Source organism: Aegilops tauschii, chromosome 5, assembly GCF_002575655.3.
Source record: "Aegilops tauschii subsp. strangulata cultivar AL8/78 chromosome 5, Aet v6.0, whole genome shotgun sequence".
Classification (NCBI taxonomy): Eukaryota; Viridiplantae; Streptophyta; class Magnoliopsida; order Poales; family Poaceae; genus Aegilops; species Aegilops tauschii.
Genome location: NC_053039.3, coordinates 360,110,648 through 360,132,201, shown reverse-complemented (window position 1 = coordinate 360,132,201; position 21,554 = coordinate 360,110,648). Strand labels below are relative to the sequence as shown.

General features: G+C 47.8%; 2 protein-coding genes and 1 non-coding gene across 5 annotated transcripts; 2 read left to right on the top strand and 1 right to left on the bottom strand.

Moving 5' to 3' along the window:
• The first annotated feature begins 11,455 nt into the window (after positions 1-11,455).
• Positions 11,456-12,327, top strand: LOC109773845 (calmodulin-like protein 2). The gene has a single exon (XM_020332572.3). It carries the CDS (start codon positions 11,616-11,618, stop codon positions 12,150-12,152), a length of 537 nt encoding a protein of 178 aa, XP_020188161.1. The 5' UTR covers positions 11,456-11,615; the 3' UTR covers positions 12,153-12,327.
• Positions 12,328-16,737: 4,410 nt separating this feature from the next.
• LOC120965505 (5S ribosomal RNA) lies at positions 16,738-16,856 on the top strand. The gene has a single exon (XR_005758557.1). It is a non-coding gene; the product is annotated as a 5S ribosomal RNA (ribosomal RNA).
• Positions 16,857-18,342: 1,486 nt separating this feature from the next.
• LOC109773844 (uncharacterized) lies at positions 18,343-20,523 on the bottom strand. Of its 3 annotated transcripts, none has more exons than XM_020332570.4 (3): positions 20,268-20,482; positions 18,787-20,147; positions 18,343-18,676 (listed from the first exon to the last, which is right to left on the bottom strand). In XM_020332570.4, the coding sequence occupies exons 2-3, from the start codon at positions 20,037-20,039 to the stop codon at positions 18,520-18,522; spliced, it is 1,410 nt and encodes a 469-aa protein (XP_020188159.1). In that variant the 5' UTR covers positions 20,040-20,147; positions 20,268-20,482; the 3' UTR covers positions 18,343-18,519. The 3 variants fall into 3 exon arrangements, with proteins under 3 accessions (XP_020188159.1, XP_073356494.1, XP_073356493.1); XM_073500393.1 differs by having other exon boundaries at positions 18,787-20,200; positions 20,268-20,467; XM_073500392.1 differs by having other exon boundaries at positions 18,787-20,523.
• Between the last annotated feature and the right edge of the window lie 1,031 nt (positions 20,524-21,554).

The following is a 21,554-nucleotide window of genomic DNA, read 5'->3' as shown; positions in this document are numbered from 1 at the left end:
GGTGCGGAGGCGCCACCGGCCAGCTATCACGGAGGTGCATATGTGTCGCGTGGTGCCAATCACGGAGGTGCGGGTGCGTCGCATGATGCCAATTGTCACGGAGGCATGTACGCGAGCTTTATCGACTGTGCACTAGCATTGAGTGCGGTATGGTATGATGGTGTGGATACGGTGGTCAGCTGCACGTGGAACCACAAACCTGCATGTTGACGAGTATCGACTATGGCGGTTAGCCAATGTGGTGAGAGTGGCATATCAAGATTGTAGAAAAATATAACAAATCTAAACTCAAGTTGGTCGCGGCATCCGGGCGACAATATAGTGTGGCGTGGGCTGCAAGGTGTTACTGTGGCACTCATGGATACCACCAATGAGACGGTGGTGCGATAGTGACAGGAAGCGATACGATGACATCTTTTCTTCTGACGAAGTCTCCTTTAGCTAGCTAGTTTTGTGTGAGAAGAGGTAGATTATAATGTTGGCAATTGAGATTGAGGTTGTATTTCTTAGTAAGAACCATGATTTAGTCTTTTTCCTAAATTAGGCACAATAGATAGATGTGCTCATGCTGTATATTTGTTGAATGTGTTGGCTTGAAGTTTTGCTTTGGGGTCAATGCCTTGGATTTGGTTAACAAGTCGGGCGAGCGATGAATCCTTCTTGAAGACATTGTCTTGGAATCCTTTACCCTCTATAATATTACGCTCCCTAGTTTTAAAGAGTCCACATTCAATTGAGGTCTCCAAATAGAATTGTATCATCCGATTTGACAGGTCAACAATTTCTCAAAGCTTTTCCATTCAATTCTTTTATACTATACACCATGCTTTCTAATTCTTAAGACCTCACAATTAATTGAGGTTTTTAATTTATAATTGGGTCACCTAATTTTGACCGGGTCAACAATTTCTCAAACTCCCCCATCCAATTCTTTTAATTCATTATGTTCCCTAATTTTGAAGCTCTTTCATTCAATTAAGATATTTGATTTTGGATTTGGTTTACAATTTTGACTGGGCCAACGATTTTTCAAATCAATTAGCAGCAACTGGCCTATAAAAATATATCAATCCCATGCACCCTCCCATCGTCTAGGAAAAACAATGTGATACTGTAGCACCAATATAGTACATGCAATCAATGATGCAGAAATTTCCCCACATAAGTATAGGTTGGTTAGTGGATAACATAGAATCAACCACGAAAGGCCACCAAATCATCGCATTATAAATAAACACACTCCATCATCTCCCCCACCCATCAAACAAAAAATTTCATCAGTTCCAAACTATAAGGGGTATTAGGGTTTTGAGAAGTTGAATTTCTTTAACCTTGTCCAAGTTCATAGCAAAAATATCGGTATCCACAATATTAAACCAAAAAGTATGGAAATTCATTTCATGATGAATCTAATCATATCGATCTGATATTATGGATTTTGTTATATTTTTCTATAAATTTGATCAAACTAAAATGTTTGACTTTTCAAAAAAAATACACCTTATATTTTGAAATAAAATGATTAATATTATTTTTAAGAAACCAAACAACACCAACGACGCAATAAAGTGCGCCTAACCCTTCTAGTAATTCACTAAGCTCTCTAGAATTGAACCTCTCACAATCAATTGAGCTATCCAATTTGAAATTTTGCCTGGGATTTTGACTAGGTCAATGGCTCGGTGGGTCCCTTGGATCAGTGTATGAGATATTGAGTGTAAATATTTATAGTTCTAAAGCTCCCGTGTAAATTGTTGACTGCCGTTTCACTTCTTACAGTCTTACTATGCTTGGTTGTCTGTGTCGCCTTCTTCGCATGTTGTTGACGCTCAAAAGTGGCACGATTATAAAGAGTGGCTTGAAGCTATGTCAAGATTAATTCAAACTTACTATTGAAAGTCACCATGAGATGGCCCTCTTTGAGAAGATCAAGATGAATATGAAGATGGTCTAAAACGGAGCTCGGATGTAAAAGTTATGACAAGTTCAGAGATGCTCATGTCGACACCAAATTAAAGAATGGCTAGAAACCCAATTAAGATGGCTTCAAATGGAGAAAGTTTCAACATGAAAGTTGTGCGTCTTGTCGAAGCGATTGATTTTGATATAAAGATCGTCCCAATCTAAGGTCGTATGCAAAAGTTAGAGCCTGCACAGCGCGATCCTTCAGTGAGCAAAATATGACGCCCGGAATCAGACACATATGTTGGTATGTCTGATGAGCTGCGTGAATAATTAGCTATTTTGCGCGAGTGATTTGACCCTCGAGATGACCTCTGATGAAAAAATGTTCAACATGAAAGTTGTTCCTCTTGTCGAAACGGTCAAGACTGCTTTTGGACTCGTTTCCATCCGAAGTCGTTTACCACCACAAAAAAACCCGCAAGGTGCAGCCAGTTTTAGACCGAACAGTTTTGGAAAGTTCGGATAAAACCAATCCGAATTTGAATAGGGTTTTGGACGTGAATCCAAACCTTTTCCTTGCACGGGAAGTCCAACCGCCTCTTATATACCTAAGGGGTGACGGCCGATTGAACAACACACAATCGAACAAATCATCTACCACTTTTTATCTTTTATCTTTTATCCTTAACCCTAGTTCTTCTTCCTCATTCTTCGTCAGTTCTTCTTGTTGCGGGGCGACAAACCTCGAGGCCCTAGGGCGACCAGGTTAACCTAGGGCAGCCCATAGCCGCCGCGCGCCCTGACGGGGTCCCTCCCGGGCGTGTGGGGTTTCGGGTCTACAAAAGCATCCGCCGACTGTCCTGCGTATCGCGCTGCCGGTCGGTTCTTCTTCAACGTGAGCTGCGGTGCATCACCCCCGGCGTCAAGGGTACACGGTGACGTGTTCGTGTGCGAACACATTTTTTGGCGACTCCGCTGGGGACGAAGCTTTGAACGGTCTCCGGCCTGTTCTTGCTACGAAGAGATCGTCATCTAGGGTTTTGCGATCTACAACGGTAATATGAATACCCGATTCACTTATGTAGACGCAAATAATGCATATGATGTTGCTAGATCGTCTAATGAACATAATGTATCGCCTAGCCCTAGTTTTGTCAATCATGCATCTAATTATGTGCAACGGCCGATTCAGAATAATCTTCATGCTTCAACTTTATATAATTTTAGCAACATGCAACATATGTATCCCAACTCCCATGCATCGGCAACCCCACAAATCTATATGCCGATGAACAACATGATGAGTTCGGTTAATCAAGTTGAAACACCCCATGTAGGAATTTTCAATGGCATGCAACATAGTGTTTCATCTTTTTATTCATCGGCAACTAATTTGCAACATGTTAATCCAAGCATGCCGATGGATAGGGGAATTGGCCATGCTACTACTAGTTATTCGGCCAATTACCCTCAAACATCATATGCTACACCTCATGCTACTAGTTTTTTGGCACCATACACAACTGTTGATGTCCATAATTCGGCTCCGCACCTTAATGGTCATGGCCGAATAAGTGAAACTTCTACAGGAGCACAAATGCCTTCACCTACTATCGTGGCATATCATGTCCCCCCTACACAATTACGAAATTTCGGCAGCATCTCATTGCCGAAAGAGTCTAAAAGCATCGGGGGGCAACCATATCCAGACTGGGTAATTGAGAACAAAAGCTTACATTTTCTTGGGATTTGTGCAACTCCATTCGACAGGAACTAATAGAAGGCGGGAAGCCTCATGATTTTGCTGCTGTAAAAGCTAGAGTTGTGCAAATGATGCATTCGCCCAGTGTTGTACCATCCAGTGTACCCCCTAAATAATTGCAAAGTTTTGGCACCTCATTGCCGGAAGAGTCTCAAAGTATTGGGGGGCAATCTCATGAGGAGTGGATGGAAATTGAGATGAAAAGGTTCAAAGCTCGCCAAGCTGAGATGTGGGCTAAAATTAGACAAGAGCGAGAAGCCTTGCAAATTCAAAAAGATAAAGGTATTGATTTAGGTAACAAAGAAAATTCAGTTATTGAAAAAGCCGAATCAAGTAGTATATATTATGAGTCCATCAAATCCAAAGAAGCAAGCATTATTGAGAAAGGGCATGGCAAGCATAGGAAAACATCGGTGCTTGATTTTTCTGAAGTTAATGAAACCTACTTCCTGCCCTATGAGTTTCGTGCTGTAGAAATTGACAAGCCTCAAGGACAAGAGCAACTGGCTGAACAAAGTTCGGCTGACAAGGATCTTCAAAGTAATGATGCATGGAATCAAGAAAAATATGATGATAAGGCGTTGGGGAGCCATCCAAAGATGGATCAAGATATTGTTCAAGTCACACCACCATCATGCTCTCCCAACATATTTGAAGAGGTATGCCTAGCAAGTAATTTTCCTATTTCCGGATTTGGTCGCAACTTCATAGTTGATGCATCTATTAGAAAAATCCTCATAAGTAATTTTGAAAGACCAATGAAGAAGGGTTATTTACTTGTTAGCAATAAAATTGTTATTGAGCATATCGGTCAACCCATTGTGCCATTCAGAAAGACCGATAGCGAAAAATTATTGCAGCCAAGGCTTTCCCCATTGCTTTATCTAAAGCTCATATCTAATTGGGTAGCTTTGCTTATTTCTTACTTGGCTTACACTTGGTCTCAATTGAGACATGTATGTTCTAACTATTTTTGTTCCAGAAATTTAAAGCCAAGGTTAAAATCTTCTGAGCAAACCGATGTCAGTATAGTTTCTTATCCAAAGACATCGGAGATAGAGTGCAAAACACAATGCATAGCCGAATGGGGTGATGCAAAATCTGAACCATTCGTTTGCTTAACTCCAAAGCCGTTCTCACAACAAGATCGGCTAGAAAATAAAAAAAATACCTTCAATTCCAATATGTGTGATCAAATCTTTGATTTGTTGTTGAGAAATAATTATATTAGAATTCTTGATCACCATGTTGAGCCATCTGTCCAGGGACGAATGTATTGTAAGTTGCATGATTGTCATTTCATTTGTTTATTTCGGCTATATGTGCTTTGAATGAAGTTTACATGGTAATGGCTGATATTTATCTATCGTCCTAAGAGTATGTCAATACATGGCCGGTGTAGTATTCTAACATCGTCCTTAGTTCGATTGGAGAGCGAGACAAGGTACGTGCTCATGGTAATTTATATTTATATTTGAATGGAGTTGAGACATCATAACCGATGTCATTGAATACATGCTGCATAGACCAATTCATAGTTGCAGAATTGGCTAGTGGGCTTATACTTTGTTTGGATATGATTTGGCTTATGCATCTTTGAGATCTATAAGAGGCCAAATCATAGCTGATTTTATTACTGAACATCGGATTAATGACATGCATAATATTGATGTTAGCCTTGTCTCACTAGTACTCTGGAGATTACGTTTTGATGGTTCAATTCGTAGCAATGGCCAAAGTGTTGGTGTTGTTTATATATCTCCTTATGGCACTATTTTTTAAAGCCTCATGCCGCTTAGAATATTTTTATGCACGATTAATCAAAGCCGAATATGCATTGTTACTCGGATTGAATCTTTTTACTTGCTATAGGTGCTATGCATATTGAGGCTTTCGGTGATTCGCTATGAGTAGTGCAACAAATATCCAAGGGTTATCAATATTTTGACGAATCACTTATAGTTTATCTTGGGGTATGTCTAGATGCAAAATTTACCTTGGTTTGCTTTAAAATTGTTCATATATTTAGACATGACAATTCGAAAGAATTGGCACAGCAAACATCCGGCTACTATGTTAATCATGTTGTATTGCCTTTCTCTCAATAGCCGATGCTTAGTCTCGTCAACATAGGTAAGGCCGAACCGAAGTCCACAGCTTCGGCCACTAATGAAATTTTTATGCAGGCGAAAGTAAGGATTGGAGAAAGTATATTGTTAATTATCTTCAAAATCCTAGCAAAAGGGTGAACAATATGGTTCGGAGGATGACCTTGAGATACATATCTATGGAACTTTATCACCGGATTGTTAATGAAAGTGAGAAGATTTCACCCAAGTCTGCATCAGAAAGTTCACACAAGACATGGCCAATATATAATTCTCGTCCTAAGAATATATAAATGGCCGATGGAGTGTTGACATCGTCCTTAGAACAAACTTGGTACAAGTTATTTTTCGGCACGCTAGCTTTGCTGAAAAACAGGGAGGCATGTGTTGACGCTCAAAAGTGGCACGATTATAAAGAGTGGCTTGAAGCTATGTCAAGATTAATTCAAACTTACTATTGAAAGTCACCATGAGATGGCCCTCTTCCAGAAGATCAAGATGAATATGAAGATGGTCTAAAACGGAGCTCGGGTGTAAAAGTTATGACAAGTTCAGAGATGTTCATGTCAACACCAGATTAAAGAATGGCTAGAAACCCAATTAAGCTGGCTTCAAATGGAGAAAGTTTCAACATGAAAGTTGTGCGTCTCGTCGAAATGATCGATTTTGATATAAAGATCGTCCCAATCCGAGGTCGTTTAGAGCCCGCATAGAGCGACCCTCCAGTGAGCAAAATATGACGCCCGGAACCAGACACATATGTCGGTATGTCTGATGAGCTGCGTGAATAATTAGCTATTTTGCGCGAGCGATTTGACCCTCGAGATGACCTCTGATGAAACAATGTTCAACATGAAAGTTGTTCCTCTCGTCGAAACGTCTAGACTGCTTTTGGACTCGTTTCCATCCGAAGTCGTTTACCACCACAAAAAAGACCCGCAAGGTGCAGCCAGTTTTAGACCGAACAGTTTTGGAAAGTTCGGATAAAACCAATCCGAATTTGACTAGGGTTTTGGATGTGAATCCAAACCTTTTCCTTGCATGGGAAGTCCAGCCGCCTCTTATATACCTAAGGGGTGACGGCCGATTGAACAACACACAATCGAACAAATCATCTACCACTTTTTATCTTTTATCTTTTATCCTTAACCCTAATTCTTCTTCCTCGTTCTTCGTCAGTTCTTCTTGTTGCAGGGCGACGAACCTCGAGGCCCTAGGGCGACCAGGTTGACCTAGGGCAGCCCATAGCCGCCGCGCGCCCTGACGGGGTCCCTCCCGGGTGTGTGGGGTTTCGGTTCTACAAAAGCATCCGCCGGCTGTCCTGCGTATCGCGCTGCCGATCGGTTCTCCTTCAACGTGAGCTGCGGTGCATCAACCCCGGCGTCGAGGGTACACGGTGACGTGTTCGTGTGCGAACACATGTTCGTGGCTTGATGGTGACCGGTGAATTATGAACTACGGGTTGCACCTAAAATAAGAAAGTTCGCCCCACTAAGTGATAACCAAATAATTTCATAAGCTACTACTCTATTTGTTTATCCATAGCCGTAGGAGAAGAAAATGACGCAGCGAAGGGCGCTTAACTTTTCTAGTCTTGTGCCATTTGTTACCCTATGCATGCCGCTTAACCATTGGATTATAGTCCATCGTCATAGGCTTTCCGAGAATGTATCGATTTTACCGCCGGCTGATCTATTGTCCATTGTACCTCTTTTGGCCTGTTTGTTCGGCTTTGATTAGCGTCGTTGTTTTTAACAAATAATAAGAATATACTACTCCCTCCGTCTTAAAATATAAGAACATTTTTAACACTAGCATAGTGTCAAAAACGTTCTTATATTCTGGGATAGAGGGAGTATTTGACAATGTTTGTGCATTAATCGACGCCAAGGCCTTTATTTGTTTTTAAATACTGCTCTGACGATGAGAAAGCGCTCACCGCGGCTGTTCTAGGCTGTGAGCTCGGGACTTTCCCATGCCGATACCTTGGCTTGCCGTTATGCCCGCGCAAGCCATCGGCCGCACAACTTCATGGTCTGGTGGAACGCATCGCCCAATGCCTGCCCAAGTGGAAGGCGGCTACACTGCCAAAGAGCGGCAGGCTCACTCTCGTCCTCTCGGACCTATGCTCTATTCCAATTCACGCAATGCTCGCGCTCGCTCTTCCGAAGAAGACCATTCATGCCATCAATAAGATCATCAGAGGGTTTCTGTGGTGCGGTAAGAGCCAGGCGAACGGTGGCAATTGTTCGGTTGCTTGGGCAACGGTATGCACACCAAAGTGGACAGGCAGCCTAGGTATCCCAGACCTCGCATGGCTGAACGTGGCCTTGCAGGCGCGCTGGCCCTGGCGACAACGAGTGGATCACCAGAGGCCGTGGAGCGAGTTCAACATCGAGGTCCACAAAGAATCAATGGCTCTCTGCAAAGCCGCGACCAAGATATCAGTAGGAGATGGGAACCGAACCCTTTTCTGGGAAGATCGATGGTTAGAGGGATTCTGCCTTCAGGAGCTTGCACCGCTGGTATACGCAGCTGTCCCCCCGCGCAAAAGGAAGGCTCGATCTCTCAGGGAAGCTGTTGACACAGGAGTCTGGGCAACAGATATAAATCCGGACCTAGGGCTCGATGCTCCCGGACAGTGCCTGCGCTTGTGGCATCGGATCCAGGAGACAAATCGGCAAGAGGGAGTGCGTATACCATAACTTGGGCCTGGGAAAGCAATGGTATGTTCTCTGACAAGTCGGCCTATGCGGCAAGGTTTGCAGGGCGTGAGGTGTCTATTACAGCTCAATTCACATGGAAATCCAAGGCACCATTACGCTGTCGCTTCTTCCTCTGGCTTGCAATGAAAAACCGATGCTGGACGGCAGATCGTCCTGCTCGACGAGGCCTACCACACCCGGATACCTGCCCGTTCTGCGACCAACAGGAAGAGACTTTGGATCACATCGAGCTAACATGTGTCTTTGCGCGGATGATCTGGAGAACACTATGCACCACGATTGGCAAGCCGGCTTGGACTCCGGAGGGGCATGAAACCTTGGTGGGTTGGTGCGCGGACAAGCCAAAGAACATGCGTGTCCTCATCACCTTGGTCCTTTGGGAGATGTGGAAACACCGCAATGCGATCGTCTTCAATGGCGCTTCGCCCTCGCTCACTGGGCTCATCATGCAAATCGTGAAAGAAGGAAACACTTGGTGTACGGCGGGCCTGCTCAAGGGAGATTGGAATGGCGTCGCTGCAGAGCTAGCTAGGTGGGCACGACGTGAGTAGTAAGCTTAGGCCCCTCCTCCTTGAGGAGTAGTAGATGTGGCATGCTTAGTTCATGATGTAAAACCATTTCATGTGGATTTGGGCTCTTTACCTACCCCTTCTTTATAAATATAATACGTACACTCATGCGTATTCGAAAAAAAATATAGCTTCACATTTTAAATTTGTAAAACACAAAGGCTGAAAAGGAGCGCCAGACAAACATGCCATCCAAGAAGGTTTGTGTTAACTAAGAGCATCTATAATCGGACTTAGCAAATCCGGCCCCTCAAATGTCCGTGGGCAATGTCCGGGCATCCCTCAAATGTTGCTCGCACATCCACATACTGCAATTTTTGATCCTTAAATCCATGTAATTTATGCACGTCGATCATACGGTACAAACTGTCTGAATGCCAAAGTTCGAAACAAGGCAAAGCAAATCATAATTCAACAAACCGGACATGGAAAATTGAAATCAATGTCCCAGCGTGACAGTTGGATGGCCTTGGATCACTGGTTGGGCGCCTGCTCTGAGTGGAATGCGTATTCCTCCAGGCGGAATGCGTCCTGCTCTTCCTGCATCCGGGCAGCCTCCTCCGCCTGCATCCGGGCCGCAGCCGCCCTCACCGCCTCGTACTTCCTACGGTCGTTGGTCTCCATCTTCTTGTCCGCAAGCCACTTATTTGCATGCTTTGCCTTGCAAGTCGCAGCGACGAATTGACGCCATCGACGGGCGAGGCGGACTGCGTCTCCGTCACGGCGGTGTGGGTCGGGTTGGACGACATCTCCAGCGATGGATCGGGACCGGAGGTGACGATTGGGAGCAAGGGTGGAGGACGACGAGGGTCCAAGCGCGGGAATGATTGGAGGTCGGCGGGAGGAGGACGAAGAGTTTGGTGAATTTGATGCAATTTGAGGTGGGGTCGGAGTGGCGGTCAGCCCGGGCGTTTGAGGCCTATTTAAGAGCATGTCTGGGTCAAAAATCGTGACCGGACAGTGACCGGACGGCCCACCCAGACGTATGAGACGGGTTTGAGACGCCGACTATAAATGCTCTAGCCTTTTTTTGCCATGTTTTCATTTAGCCTATCGATCTATATGCACCCGCTCGCACACATAATTAGCACATTAGTCGCGTGTAAACACCTCAGTCATAGTGGACGGTGGTGGAAGCACGATCATGTATAGCCGCCTCCTCCTTAAAAAAGGCTAGGGTTCATGTCTCTCATCGGTGTTGTCGTAGGTCCGCCTCATCTTCAGTGGCCCTAGGGTCATGAGAGCGTGGTGGATCCTCGCAAGGGCTAGCGGGAGAGCTCCGATTTTAGTCGTCCCTTTCGGTTTTGTTATGGTTTATGTCCTGCTCATTAAAGCGAGACGGCGGCGGTCCCTGAAGATGAAATAAAGGTTTTCCTGTTTAGCGCCCGTTCTGGCGGTGTGCCTAGCATCATTGATGGACATGTGGAGGTGTGTCTCTGGCGAATCTATCTTTGATGGATTTGCTCGGATCTCGTCGTTGTTCGTCTACGATCGTGTGTCTTCAAGTTGAATCCTTTCGATTTACGTTTTTTTTTCATCAGCGGCGGTTGTTGCTCTGGTGCGCTCGTCCTATGGAGATTTAGCACGACGACTTTCTCACTAACAAGTTGTGCCCAACTTCGGCAACAGAGGGGCGATGACGGCGGCGCGCCTTCAGCATGCTTCAGTGCTTATAGTCGTCACTAGGTGGTTTATGAATCTGAATGTATTTTTTATTATTTTTTATATTCATGGTATTATCATGATTGAAGATGAATAGATTGGAAATTTGTTGGGAAAAAAGCATTATCAAGCATTCTCTCACGTCCGCTGGCGCGAAGACCTACACCACTGCTTGGTTTGGTTTGGTTTGGTCGAGTCCACCACGAAATCGGGTCAAGAGCTCGCTAGCCAACTCACCAACCTTCCTTCACGCCAGTGGCCGTATACCACCAGGTCACACACAAACACACACGATGTCTAATTTTTCTTGAACACGTATACCACCAGGTCCGTGCGGCCAGTCCACCACCGTACATATATCTATCGAAATCAAATCAAAATTCAGTCGCAGAAGGAAAATCAACCAGGAGGAACCCGACAACGGAAAGAGTAGCAGGCGAGGCTGCGTGGAATTCCAACGCCAACCCCAACCGAGAATACGGTCGGGTCGCCGGTGCGCCGTGACGAGACGACCGACGTCGACCCGCCCATGTTTCCACGCCGCGAAGCTCCCTCGAAACCCGCTCGCGCGCGCGCGCGACAATTCCATCGCTCTCACAAGGCACGAACCGGCGACCGCTCCGTCGGTCCGGCGTTTCCACCAGGCCTCCCTGCTTCCGGGAACCTTCCTCGCTCCCGGCTTTCTTCCCAAGTCCCGGCCGTCGTCCGTCCCCCCTTCCAACTTCTTTCCCTCCTTCTCGCGAGGCAACCCGGGACTATATATCCCGAGCCTTCGGGCTCGGCAAATAGCATCCAGCACGCAGCGACAATTCTCATCTCAGAGACGATCAAGAAGCAAGCACCAAGGCAACAAGAGCAGAGGAAACAGGCACAGACAAAGGACATGGACATGGAGATGACATCTTCCTCGGCGCCGGCAGCGTCCTACTTCAACTTCTCCGTGGCGCAGGCCGTGGTGACCATCTCCATCAACGTCATCCTCGTCTGGCTCTCCGCCCTCGTCAAGTCCTCCACCTCCTCCTCCTCCTCCGCCAGCCGCCGCTCGGCCGCCCCCGCGCCGGAGCCGGAGCCAGCGCAGCCTGCACCGGCAAGTGGCGCCTCCGAGGTCGACCTGGACGTGGTTCTCGGGGTGATGGGCGCGGGCGGCGCCGCCTCGGTTGGGTTCGAGGAGGCGGCGGCGCTGTTCGAGGAGGAGGAGGCGACCGTGGAGGAGGCCGCGGCGGCGTTCCGCGTCTTCGACCGCAACGGCGACGGGTTCGTCGACGCCGGAGAGCTCGGGAGCGTGCTGAGGTCGCTCGGGTTCACCGCCGGCGTCGCGGCCGCGGAATGCCAGCGCATGATCGACGCCTATGACGAGAACAAGGACGGCCGGATGGACTTCCAGGAGTTCCTCAACTTCATGGAGAGGAGCAGCTCGTGAAGTGGCCGCCGGCGTCCGATGACCGATGATTTGCTCAATTCGTTTGTTCGTTTGTTCGTTTGTTCTCCTTGTCCTTTTTCCGGCCCGAATGGAGCCGAATGGTGCACCGTGCACACAATCTCGTCTGTATCCAATCCTATTCTTTATACTACAATATACTCCCTCCGTTCCTAAATACTTGTCTTTCTAGGCATTTCAAATGACTATCACATACGGATGTATGTAGACATATTTTAAAGTGTAGATCCACTCATTTTACTCCGTATGTAGTCACTTGTTGAAATGCCTAGAAAGACAAGTATTTAGGAACGGAGGGAGTATGATTTTTAGCACTATATGATGAGATGGAGTAAATATGTAGAATCTTTTCACTAAATCATTTTTCTTTGACGGATTCTATCTTTAGCCATGGTTCTATCGTGTATCCAACTTTTGCCTTGCATCAAATTTTAATGACACGGAGGCCGAGGCACTTTGTTGTCTCATCTAACGCTAACTTCAAGGCGCCAACCTATTTGGTCCATGCATTTGCTACAACCATTTGAGAATTCGGCCAGGGACTGAACACATCTACCAATCCTAAGTTATGGATGAACGGTGGTAGGATGAACTACAAATGAACATAAAAAACTACCAATCCTAAGTTATGGATGAACGGTGTTAGGATGAACTACAGATGAACACAAAAAACTACTCAGGTTCGGGCCACCTTCTTAGTGTAATACCCTACTCCTGCCTTGTTTCTTATTGCAATGGTAAAAAGCTACAATGTGTGTCTGTTACAAGATGAAAAGGTCGACTCTCGGTGGCTTCGGCCTCCCCTATTTATATTGTCAATGGAGGACCTGCTCGAGGCCCCTATTGGTCGAATATACATTGGAATAGGCTGGTCTAGCTTGTACCATGGTGGCATGGTTGCCCATGGCACGCGTGTACGAATGATGATGACGTCCTCCCGGGGTAGTATGTTACCCCCCGATACTTACCAGCCTCCTTCGGTATACGTAGGGTGGTAGCGAGGTACTGCCACTGTAACAGTGTTGGCAGTGGGTGAATCTTACTGTAGCCGTTGTGGATGACTTCGTCCACACGGGTCCTGCCGGAGCCCATGCGCAAGGGCTAGTCATTCAACCTTTGTCCCTTTTCTGACACAGACAGCAGTGTTCCTTGGTACGGGCCATTGTGCGGCCTCCGAAGTCAAGGCCCACTTCTCTCGAACGGGCAGGTGGTGTGTCAATGCGGCCTCCTGGGAAGATACTGCGAAGGGCTCCCCTGAGTCAATCTATTTCCATGTCTCGTACTGTCCTCCGACGACCCAGGTCATGGTCCAACGGGTGCATCAGGGTCTTCAAAAGATATTCCCCTGGATGGAGAAATATACATGCCTTCGTCGTCAAGGTTCCTCTTAGCAGGTTAGTAATACCCTAGTTTTACTTACACCGACAGTAGCCCCCGGGCCCGTTACCCATCTTGGCGGCTGCTGGGCCCGAGACAGGTGACGGGGCCCTGTCGCTCCAAAGCCTTGACGCGTGGCGGCCGACCACTCATGACGGGACCGGGTGTTGAAGACTTTTTCTATGTTGCATTGAAGGATGGCTTGATGGGCGTTTTTGTCAGACCACAGGAGCGCCTCGATTACCACCCACGCTCGCGGCACGTCCTTGGGAAGCGGAGAACGTGGGCAGTAATTGTCGAGAGGCGGGCGGTTTCCCTTTCGTTTGCCCCTTGGTTTATAAAGGTGAGGTGCTAGAGCGCCGTTAGCCCGTTCTGTCGTCCTTGCCCCCCAACCATTCTCTTCGCCATCGCCACAGCTCTTCTCCTTTTTCTCGCATCTGCCCCCATCTAGGATCTTTTTCCATGGAGTCTCATAGATCCAAGCCCACCGTGGATAAGGGGAAGAACAGCGAGGTGGCGATGGTGCCGCAGCCGTTGGAGCCGGCCCTGCACGAGTCGGTGTATGCGGATGCCGATAGCGAAGGCGCTTCATTTCTTGGTCGGTGGTCATAGGCGCGAGTGGGGGCGCATGAAGCTGCTGCCGGTGGGCAGCCAAGGAGTAGACGCGAACGTGGTTCCCATCTTTGTCAATTTCCTTGTCGCCGGTCTGGTGCCTCGTGCTCCATATGTTGCATCTCCACCCGAACGCGGTGTCGGTCTTGGCCATCTTCGCCCATTTCTGTGAGGGCTTTGTCGGAGTGCGACCGTCGCTGGAGCTTTTTCGGCATTTCTACTCCCGCCCACCTGAACTCCATGGACAAACAGATCTCCGGATGTTTGACTTTCCACTTCACAGTGAAGAAGACGGATATGAGTTACATTCCTATGAATTTGTACTCTCATGTGAGAGAGTGGCGCCAGAACTGGCTACTGGTCAAGACTCTGCGTGGCTCCCCTCTGCTACGTGAACCAGAGTCTCCCCTGCCTGTGATGAAGCGCCCTGGATGGACAAGGTGTGTCGACAGCAAGGCCTTCGACCCAGTTCACCAATGTGTCAAGTTGTTTGCGGTGTGGGGGTTGGATGGTCGTATGGTGGCGAGTAGTTTCGCCCGCCATCGGATTTCCCCTCTTCAGTTCCGAAAGGAGCCGACCTGGATGCTCGCGGGGAAGGAGGACGGCCAACGCTTACACCGAGATGGCCTCCCGGGTGAGAATCTATCATGGGTGGGAGACTCTGTTCAATTTTGACGGGGCCCCGGGCATGCCGCGTTCGGTCCGGATGCTTCATAAAAGCTAGACCCACGATGCCATCATGAAGAGGATGCCGATGTGCGACAGGTGGGGTCCTGTTCTCGTGGGTTCGGTGGACCCCGAGTGGTCGAACCCCTTCTCACCGTAGGCGGCCTTGATCGGGCCCAACTCTGAGGGGGTAGCAGAGGAAGGCGCAGAGGAGAAGGAGGACGGAAATGACTCCGAGGGCTCTTCCAGCACCCTGACCGGGGAAGGGGGGACGCACCTCCACCACCCAGCCAGAAACGTGCCTTATCTCCCGCAGCCCCTAGCTCTACTACCCGAGATCAACGATGACACCGCATTGCCGACACTAGGTAAATCTTGAGTTTGCTTTCTGGTTATTGGGACACTATTGCTCACTGTTGGCCTTTGTCTTTAGTTTGTCGACCGGGGACGATGACGTGGCGAAGGTGATTCCTCCTTCGGCCACCAACGCATCCTCGGGGGATGTTGTCGAGGTTCCGGCAGCCCCCGAGCCTAGAAAGGCTCGTGTTTTACGGGACCATGCCAGTGGTCCTATTGGAGGGCCGGGTCCGAGATTTTCCTTCCTCCATGACTGGCTCAAGAGGATGGACCGCCAAGGACGAGTATGTAGATTATTCCTTAAGGGTGTAGGCTTTGTAGCCCTCAAGTTATTTTTAACTGTTGCTTCGCCATGCGTGTAGCCCGTCTCGCCCCTGCCGCCCGGCGAAGAAGGTGAAGCGGGTGGTGAAGAAAAGGACGACCGGTGAGGATGATTCGGCCTCGTCGCTAGGCCAGGAGGTGGCGAGCTGCCTTGCTGCGGGAGGATTGCAGTCGGAGGTGGGGAACGCGGATGTCTCCTCGCGTGCTACCCCATCATCCATCCCAGATCCAAACATCGTCGTGGTAGCAAGGGCCGAGGCCAGTGACCCAGAGGCGGGCCGTAGGGCTTAGGACGCAGAGTCTTCCCGGGAGGCTGCCCGAGACGCCTGGAGCGGGGCGGATCCCTTTACGGCAGACAACCCCGCGCAAGAAGATGGCCCCGAGGCAGCGACGGCCCCCGATGGCTCTGTTGGAGAGGACGAGGGTGCCGCTCGAGCCGTTCGGAAGGCCATGGAGAAGAGTTCCTCCAAGAGAACCTTGACCCCAGAGGCCCCCGTTATTGGGTCTACGGGGGCTCCGGGACCCCGCCGGGTGATGCCCCGGGGAGTGCCGCCGTCCCAAACACCCAGGCCCTGGAGGCCCCCGTTATTGGGTCGGGGGGGGGGGGAGGGGGCTCTGTCCGTCAATCCCTCAGGCAGCGTCACCCCTACTCTTTCAGCACTAGCAGGAGGTCACCCGGCAGGCGCCTCCAGCTTGGGACTTGAACAATGAGTGGGTTGGTTCGACCATAAAGAACTTAACCACCTAAGTTATATTCAGTTCGCTAAATGGTCAGATTTTTTACAAGCCGCTTAACTAGCGCTTTACAAAATGAATATTTAGCAATAGGTGGACATAAAAGTAAACAAATTTAGTGAGCAAGAGGGCAATGATTGGATTTCAAGAACAATCTCTTTTGTTGTGAATAAGAGATTATTGTCGTGCCACAAAAAAATAATACAAAAACATATAGCAAAGGAGGAACATACTTGAGACAGTAAAGGAGAAATGCCTCATATGATGCTCTTTGCACATAATCATAATGGAAGCCAGAAGGCAGAAGGCATGAACACCGATAAAACAATAAGAGTTAAATACACTACAAGTGCCATAACTTGTCCGAAGCGGTCAGTTTGGTGTCTAAATATGTAAAATACACAAAAAGATGTTGTAACTTGTCTGAGTGTTCAAATACGATGCCTTTAGACATATGCCACCGTATTGAGCTGGCCACATGTCAGTGGTTGCAGGGACGCGCTGTGATCATACCAGCACTAAAGCACCGGATCCCATCAGAACTCCGAAGTTAAGCGTGCTTGGGCGAGAGTAGTACTAGGATGGGTGACCTCCTGGGAAGTCCTCGTGTTGCATTCCCTATTTAAGAGAAAAAAAGAGCTATGCGTGTTTTTTTACGGAAATGCCCCTATGATTTAATTAATTCTCACGAAAAAATACCCCTTGATTTTAATTAATACTCGTAAAAAATACCATAAAGTGAGCGTGCAGGAAATTTGAACCCGGGACATCCTTGTAGCGTGATAATCAAGCGGACCAGGCGGCCATGCTCTGGTTTGCAATTACTTATCAGCAAGCGGTTTATATATGTGACCGCACGTATCACTCTGCATATGCTTTTGCTGGAGTAGTTTTCTTTTTATTTTTATATTCCAAGTTACTATCTTGTTTTTCTTCGAGTAAAGTTTCTGTTTAGTTTTCATCATACATAAATTTTTTCATATGAAAAAATAAATTAATCATCATTATAAAATTATTGTTTATTTTATATCTCTATTCTATTTCCATTATCGTGTACTTTGAAGAGATAAACATGAATTTTTTCTAAAATTGGTGTGGATTTAAATAGTTGTACCTATATTAAAAACATGGTGAGTTTTTTCTTAAATACATGTTCAAGTTCATGTCCATTTTTCATTTTCATATCATTTTTGAAAATGCTCACCATGTATTTTGAAAATGATGAATGCGTATTACAAAATTTAATGTGTAATATTATTCTTAAATTTCTACAAACACGCTTAACATATTAGTACATTTATGTATGATGAAAATTAAACAGAAACTTCACTCAAATAAAAAACAAAGCAGTACATAAAAAAACTGTAGAAAACATGTGCAACGCGATTCATGGAATCGTGCATATAAGTTGCTAGTTAGCAGTTAACTGCAAACCGAAATGTGGCCTCGTGGTCCGCTCATTTGATAGGCAACCAGGAGGTCCGTGATTTGAATTCCCTCCATGCCAAACCATGCCAAATTGTGCTTATATTTTTGTGAGAATTAATTAAGGTACAAGCACGTTCACCTAAAAAAACAGTGTGCATCCAGCGTCCGCAACGATTTTTTTCAAGAATTAACTAAAGTCCAGGGGCATTTTTGTAAACAAAAATACTACACGCAAAACTCACAACGTGCCTACAGCCATTGACATGTGGCCCAGCGACACACTGGCATGCCACGCTAGCACTTGATTTGGCGGCATACGTCCAGAGACACCGTATTTGAATGCCCAGACAAATTACGGCACCATTTTTGTGTATTTTTCAAGTTTAAGCATCAAACTTACCGCACCGGACAAGTTAGGACACCTGTAATGTATTTAACTCAAACAATAATGACAAGAATGAGCATTACTTGGTGCTGGTCTACCGGATGTTATTCAGTGACATTCTGCCATGATTCATCAAGGCACAGTAGGGAGTAATCCCGACCTTTCTCTAAGATAAGACAGAACTATATAACAAACAAATCCGGATTCACACTCAACAGCGAGTACACTGAATGAACCTGAACACCTGACAAGCAAATGGGCGTCAATCACCTTGCATGAGCAGATCCTAACTGGCATAACCCTGCTGGTAATTTTTCAGTTCATATATAAGCTCACTTCATCGCGAAGTGAGAACAGATTTTAGTTACATCATCAGCGTTGATGCATGATTACATTGAAAGCATTAGGAATAAGAATATTGTTAAATAATATTCTCATTTTCAAAGAGCAGTCTAAATTACGGTGTAGTTATTCCTTCTTCAGTTGGACACGCCTTTTCCCTTTCCTGATTGAATCTTGCACGCGCGAAATCCTCACTTCAGAATCCTGAGCTCTTATTTTCTTCCACAACTCTTCATAAGACTTGGGTATAGTGTAATACTCATGAAACATTAGTCCAGTTGCCCTACAGGAGGACGAAATGCAAATTATTAGAACATTAATTAGAGTTATCACGCTGAATGCATGTTGTTGCTAGAGAGAAGGTAGTAGTAGAAGTTAATTAAGAAGTTGTACCATTCACGATGATTGCAGTAGGTGAGAAGATGATCAGCGATGGTGAAGGGCCTGACGGACGGGCGAATCTTCTCCTTCACGTCGTGGACCTGACACAACGTCGTTGGCCGCTCAAATGACTGGCTGCTCAGGGAATGCACGACAACCGGATCCGGGAGTGGCACAGTGAGGTAAATTGAGTTGCTGCTGATGGAAGGAAGGTTCTTCGCCTTCACGGACAGGCACCTGTCCATGGAGACAAACAATGCTCGGTCGCCAAGACTGCTTACTGGGATCAGTTCCCAGTGGCCGAGGCTTACATCAACCTTGAAGATCGCAATGACGTAACGTCGCCACTCCTCCACATCACGGCCCACCAAGTTCATAGACTTGACAACAAGTAGCATGTGGCCATCGGACTCCACGAGATAGAAGCTGCAGAAAAATGGGTTGCCAAACTTAATTGGAACATGAGCAACGACAGGGCCAGGACCAAGTGGTTTTGGAGGGTAGACTTGCACAATCTGCCTTGAAGTCTGCAGGAAACCGTAAAGCTGACCTTGGAAGGGCAAGGTATTGGAAAGATACATGTCTTTGTGAATGACCTCCCAGCTTGAGTGGCCTGCATCAGCACTGAGCACCACAGATGACCAAGGGAACCAAGCCACGACGGCAATGGAAGTGGTGGATGACACACTGCTACAAACCGCAGCGTTCATGCGGAGCACGCAGTTGCGGTTCCGGATCAGCTTCTGGTAGACGGGGACGAGGGATGGGAAGTCGACCACGACCCGCGTGAAGGGGTGGAGCACGCGGATCGTGGTGGCTCGCTTGTGCAGCAGGATGACAAGACCATCAGTGAAGCCAATGATCCTGTGGCGCTGGAGCTCGGGCAGGCGGACGCGGAGGCACCTGGCCGTTCGCTTCTGGAAGAAGGTTATCTGGCAGGCGTCATCCGGGCGGACGGCGTCGCCGTCGCAGAGCGCGACCCAGTCGACCGGGCGGAGAGATCGTATCCGCAGGGTGGGGTCTCGCGGGCTGGGCGCGCAGGCGCGCCATCCCGAGCAGACCGCGCGGAAGGCAATGTAGTCCACCACGTCGAATTCCAGCACCAGCGCGGCGACTTGGTGGACTATGTCGTCCGGGAGGGATGCCCAGCCGGTCACCTGCGCCGGAGCGGGGGAAATCCGGCGTTTGCAGGGGGAGAGAAGGGGAAACGATGGACCTTTACGCTTCCGTCCGGCCGGAGCAAAAGAAGGCGCCTTTCTCCCCATCCCGCACCTCTGGCTTGCTCGGATGCGTTGCTCTCGGCGCCTCGCTCATCGACCGGCGCTAAATAGGCCTCCTCCGATCAGTCTGCGACTCGGCCTCCTCAGATCAGTCTGCGATCCCAAATCGGAGGAATTAAAGGATCGAAGGGGGATCTGAGCGGCGCCTGGAAAGAACATCCAGCGACGTATTTAGACACGGCGCATCAGTAAATCGGGTGGAGAAATAAGAACCTGGCGTGGCCGCGGCGGCTACCGCCGCCGGAGTAGGGTGGAAGCACGCCGCTCCCAATCCTGAGCTCCCCACACTTTTTCTTTTCATTTCGCGATATCTTTCTGGTACAGTACAAATCCGGATGCATAAGCGGGTCTCGCCGCGCTCTCGGGCCCACGTGCAGGCAAGATACCGTCACAGTATATCTGTATGTATACCTATACCTACTTGCTTTTCTTTTACAGCGAAGGGCCTTTCGTGCATCATTACTCCCGTATAAAGGATGGTGCAGTATCAGTCTCCTGAGCTCTTTGCGGGCGAAGGGCGTCTCCCAGCCGTCCGTTCCGCCATGGGTTGCCGCGAGGGCAACTCAGGGGCTGCACGAGCCGTTTCATCTATCCGGACAGTAACGAAGTCGAATCCACTCAGGTTCAGACCTTTCGGGGAGGTAAAACCTTACAATGCTTTGTTTATATTGATTGTGGACGGGGTGCAGAATACAAATTGACCTAGGTCGAGATTGAGTATGAATGAGTTGGCATCTACGGTCTGCACCACTGGTTTTATATAAACATTGGGATACTTAGGGTTACACATAGGTCTATCTAAAGATAAATGTGTTGAAGATTGCGTTCGTGCCTTGGAGTATGTGCCAAGTCTTCGGGAGATTCCATCTTGATTCCTCGGGGCCTGACGAATGTGACCCATTGGTTGGTCATTTGAGGGGCCTCGGCCCGACCCACGTCGATAGGTCGACGTGGTCAGCATTCCCTTATCCAGGACCCGAGGACTGTCCTTCATCTTTGGTCTTCGGACTTACAAACTGGTTCAATAAATTCTTCGCGTGTCTCCCCCCAAAACGGTCAGAGTTTTGCCCTAGGAGTATCACACCTCGGTCACCTGAGGAACCCCAATTGAGCTTCCCAAAAGGTGTTTCTCTTTTGTAAGACCCCCTTTTAGAGCAGAATTACCTTAACGGTGAAGTCTACCAGTGTAGGGGTGATGATGTTGGTTTGGTCGTGTTTTGACAACTTTGACCAAACCCGAATCGCCACCTTGTACTTTTAGAACCGAACGGTCCTTTCAGATGTCATTATGGTGTGTTGGCGCAGCTTAAGGCTGCTGCCATTGGCACGTCTAATCAATAAACAGATTGTGCTCCGGATTTACAACAGCATTTATCAGCAAACCCGTGATTCCCACGCGCACATAATGCATATCTCACTGGGAACCCAGGAAATTACTGCCACGCTGCATTAGAGAAGCAACGCTGGTGGCGATACCCCTGAAAATCCTGGCATTACGCT

Coding starts and splice junctions, on each gene's coding strand:
- LOC109773844 (XM_073500392.1), bottom strand. CDS start 20,039: ATGGGGAGAAAGGCGCCTTCTTTTGCTCCGGCCGGACGGAAGCGTAAA. Junction 18,677..18,786: donor TACTGCAATCATCGTGAATG/GTACAACTTCTT, acceptor GTCCTCCTGTAG/GGCAACTGGACTAATGTTTC.
- LOC109773845 (XM_020332572.3), top strand. CDS start 11,616: ATGGACATGGAGATGACATCTTCCTCGGCGCCGGCAGCGTCCTACTTC.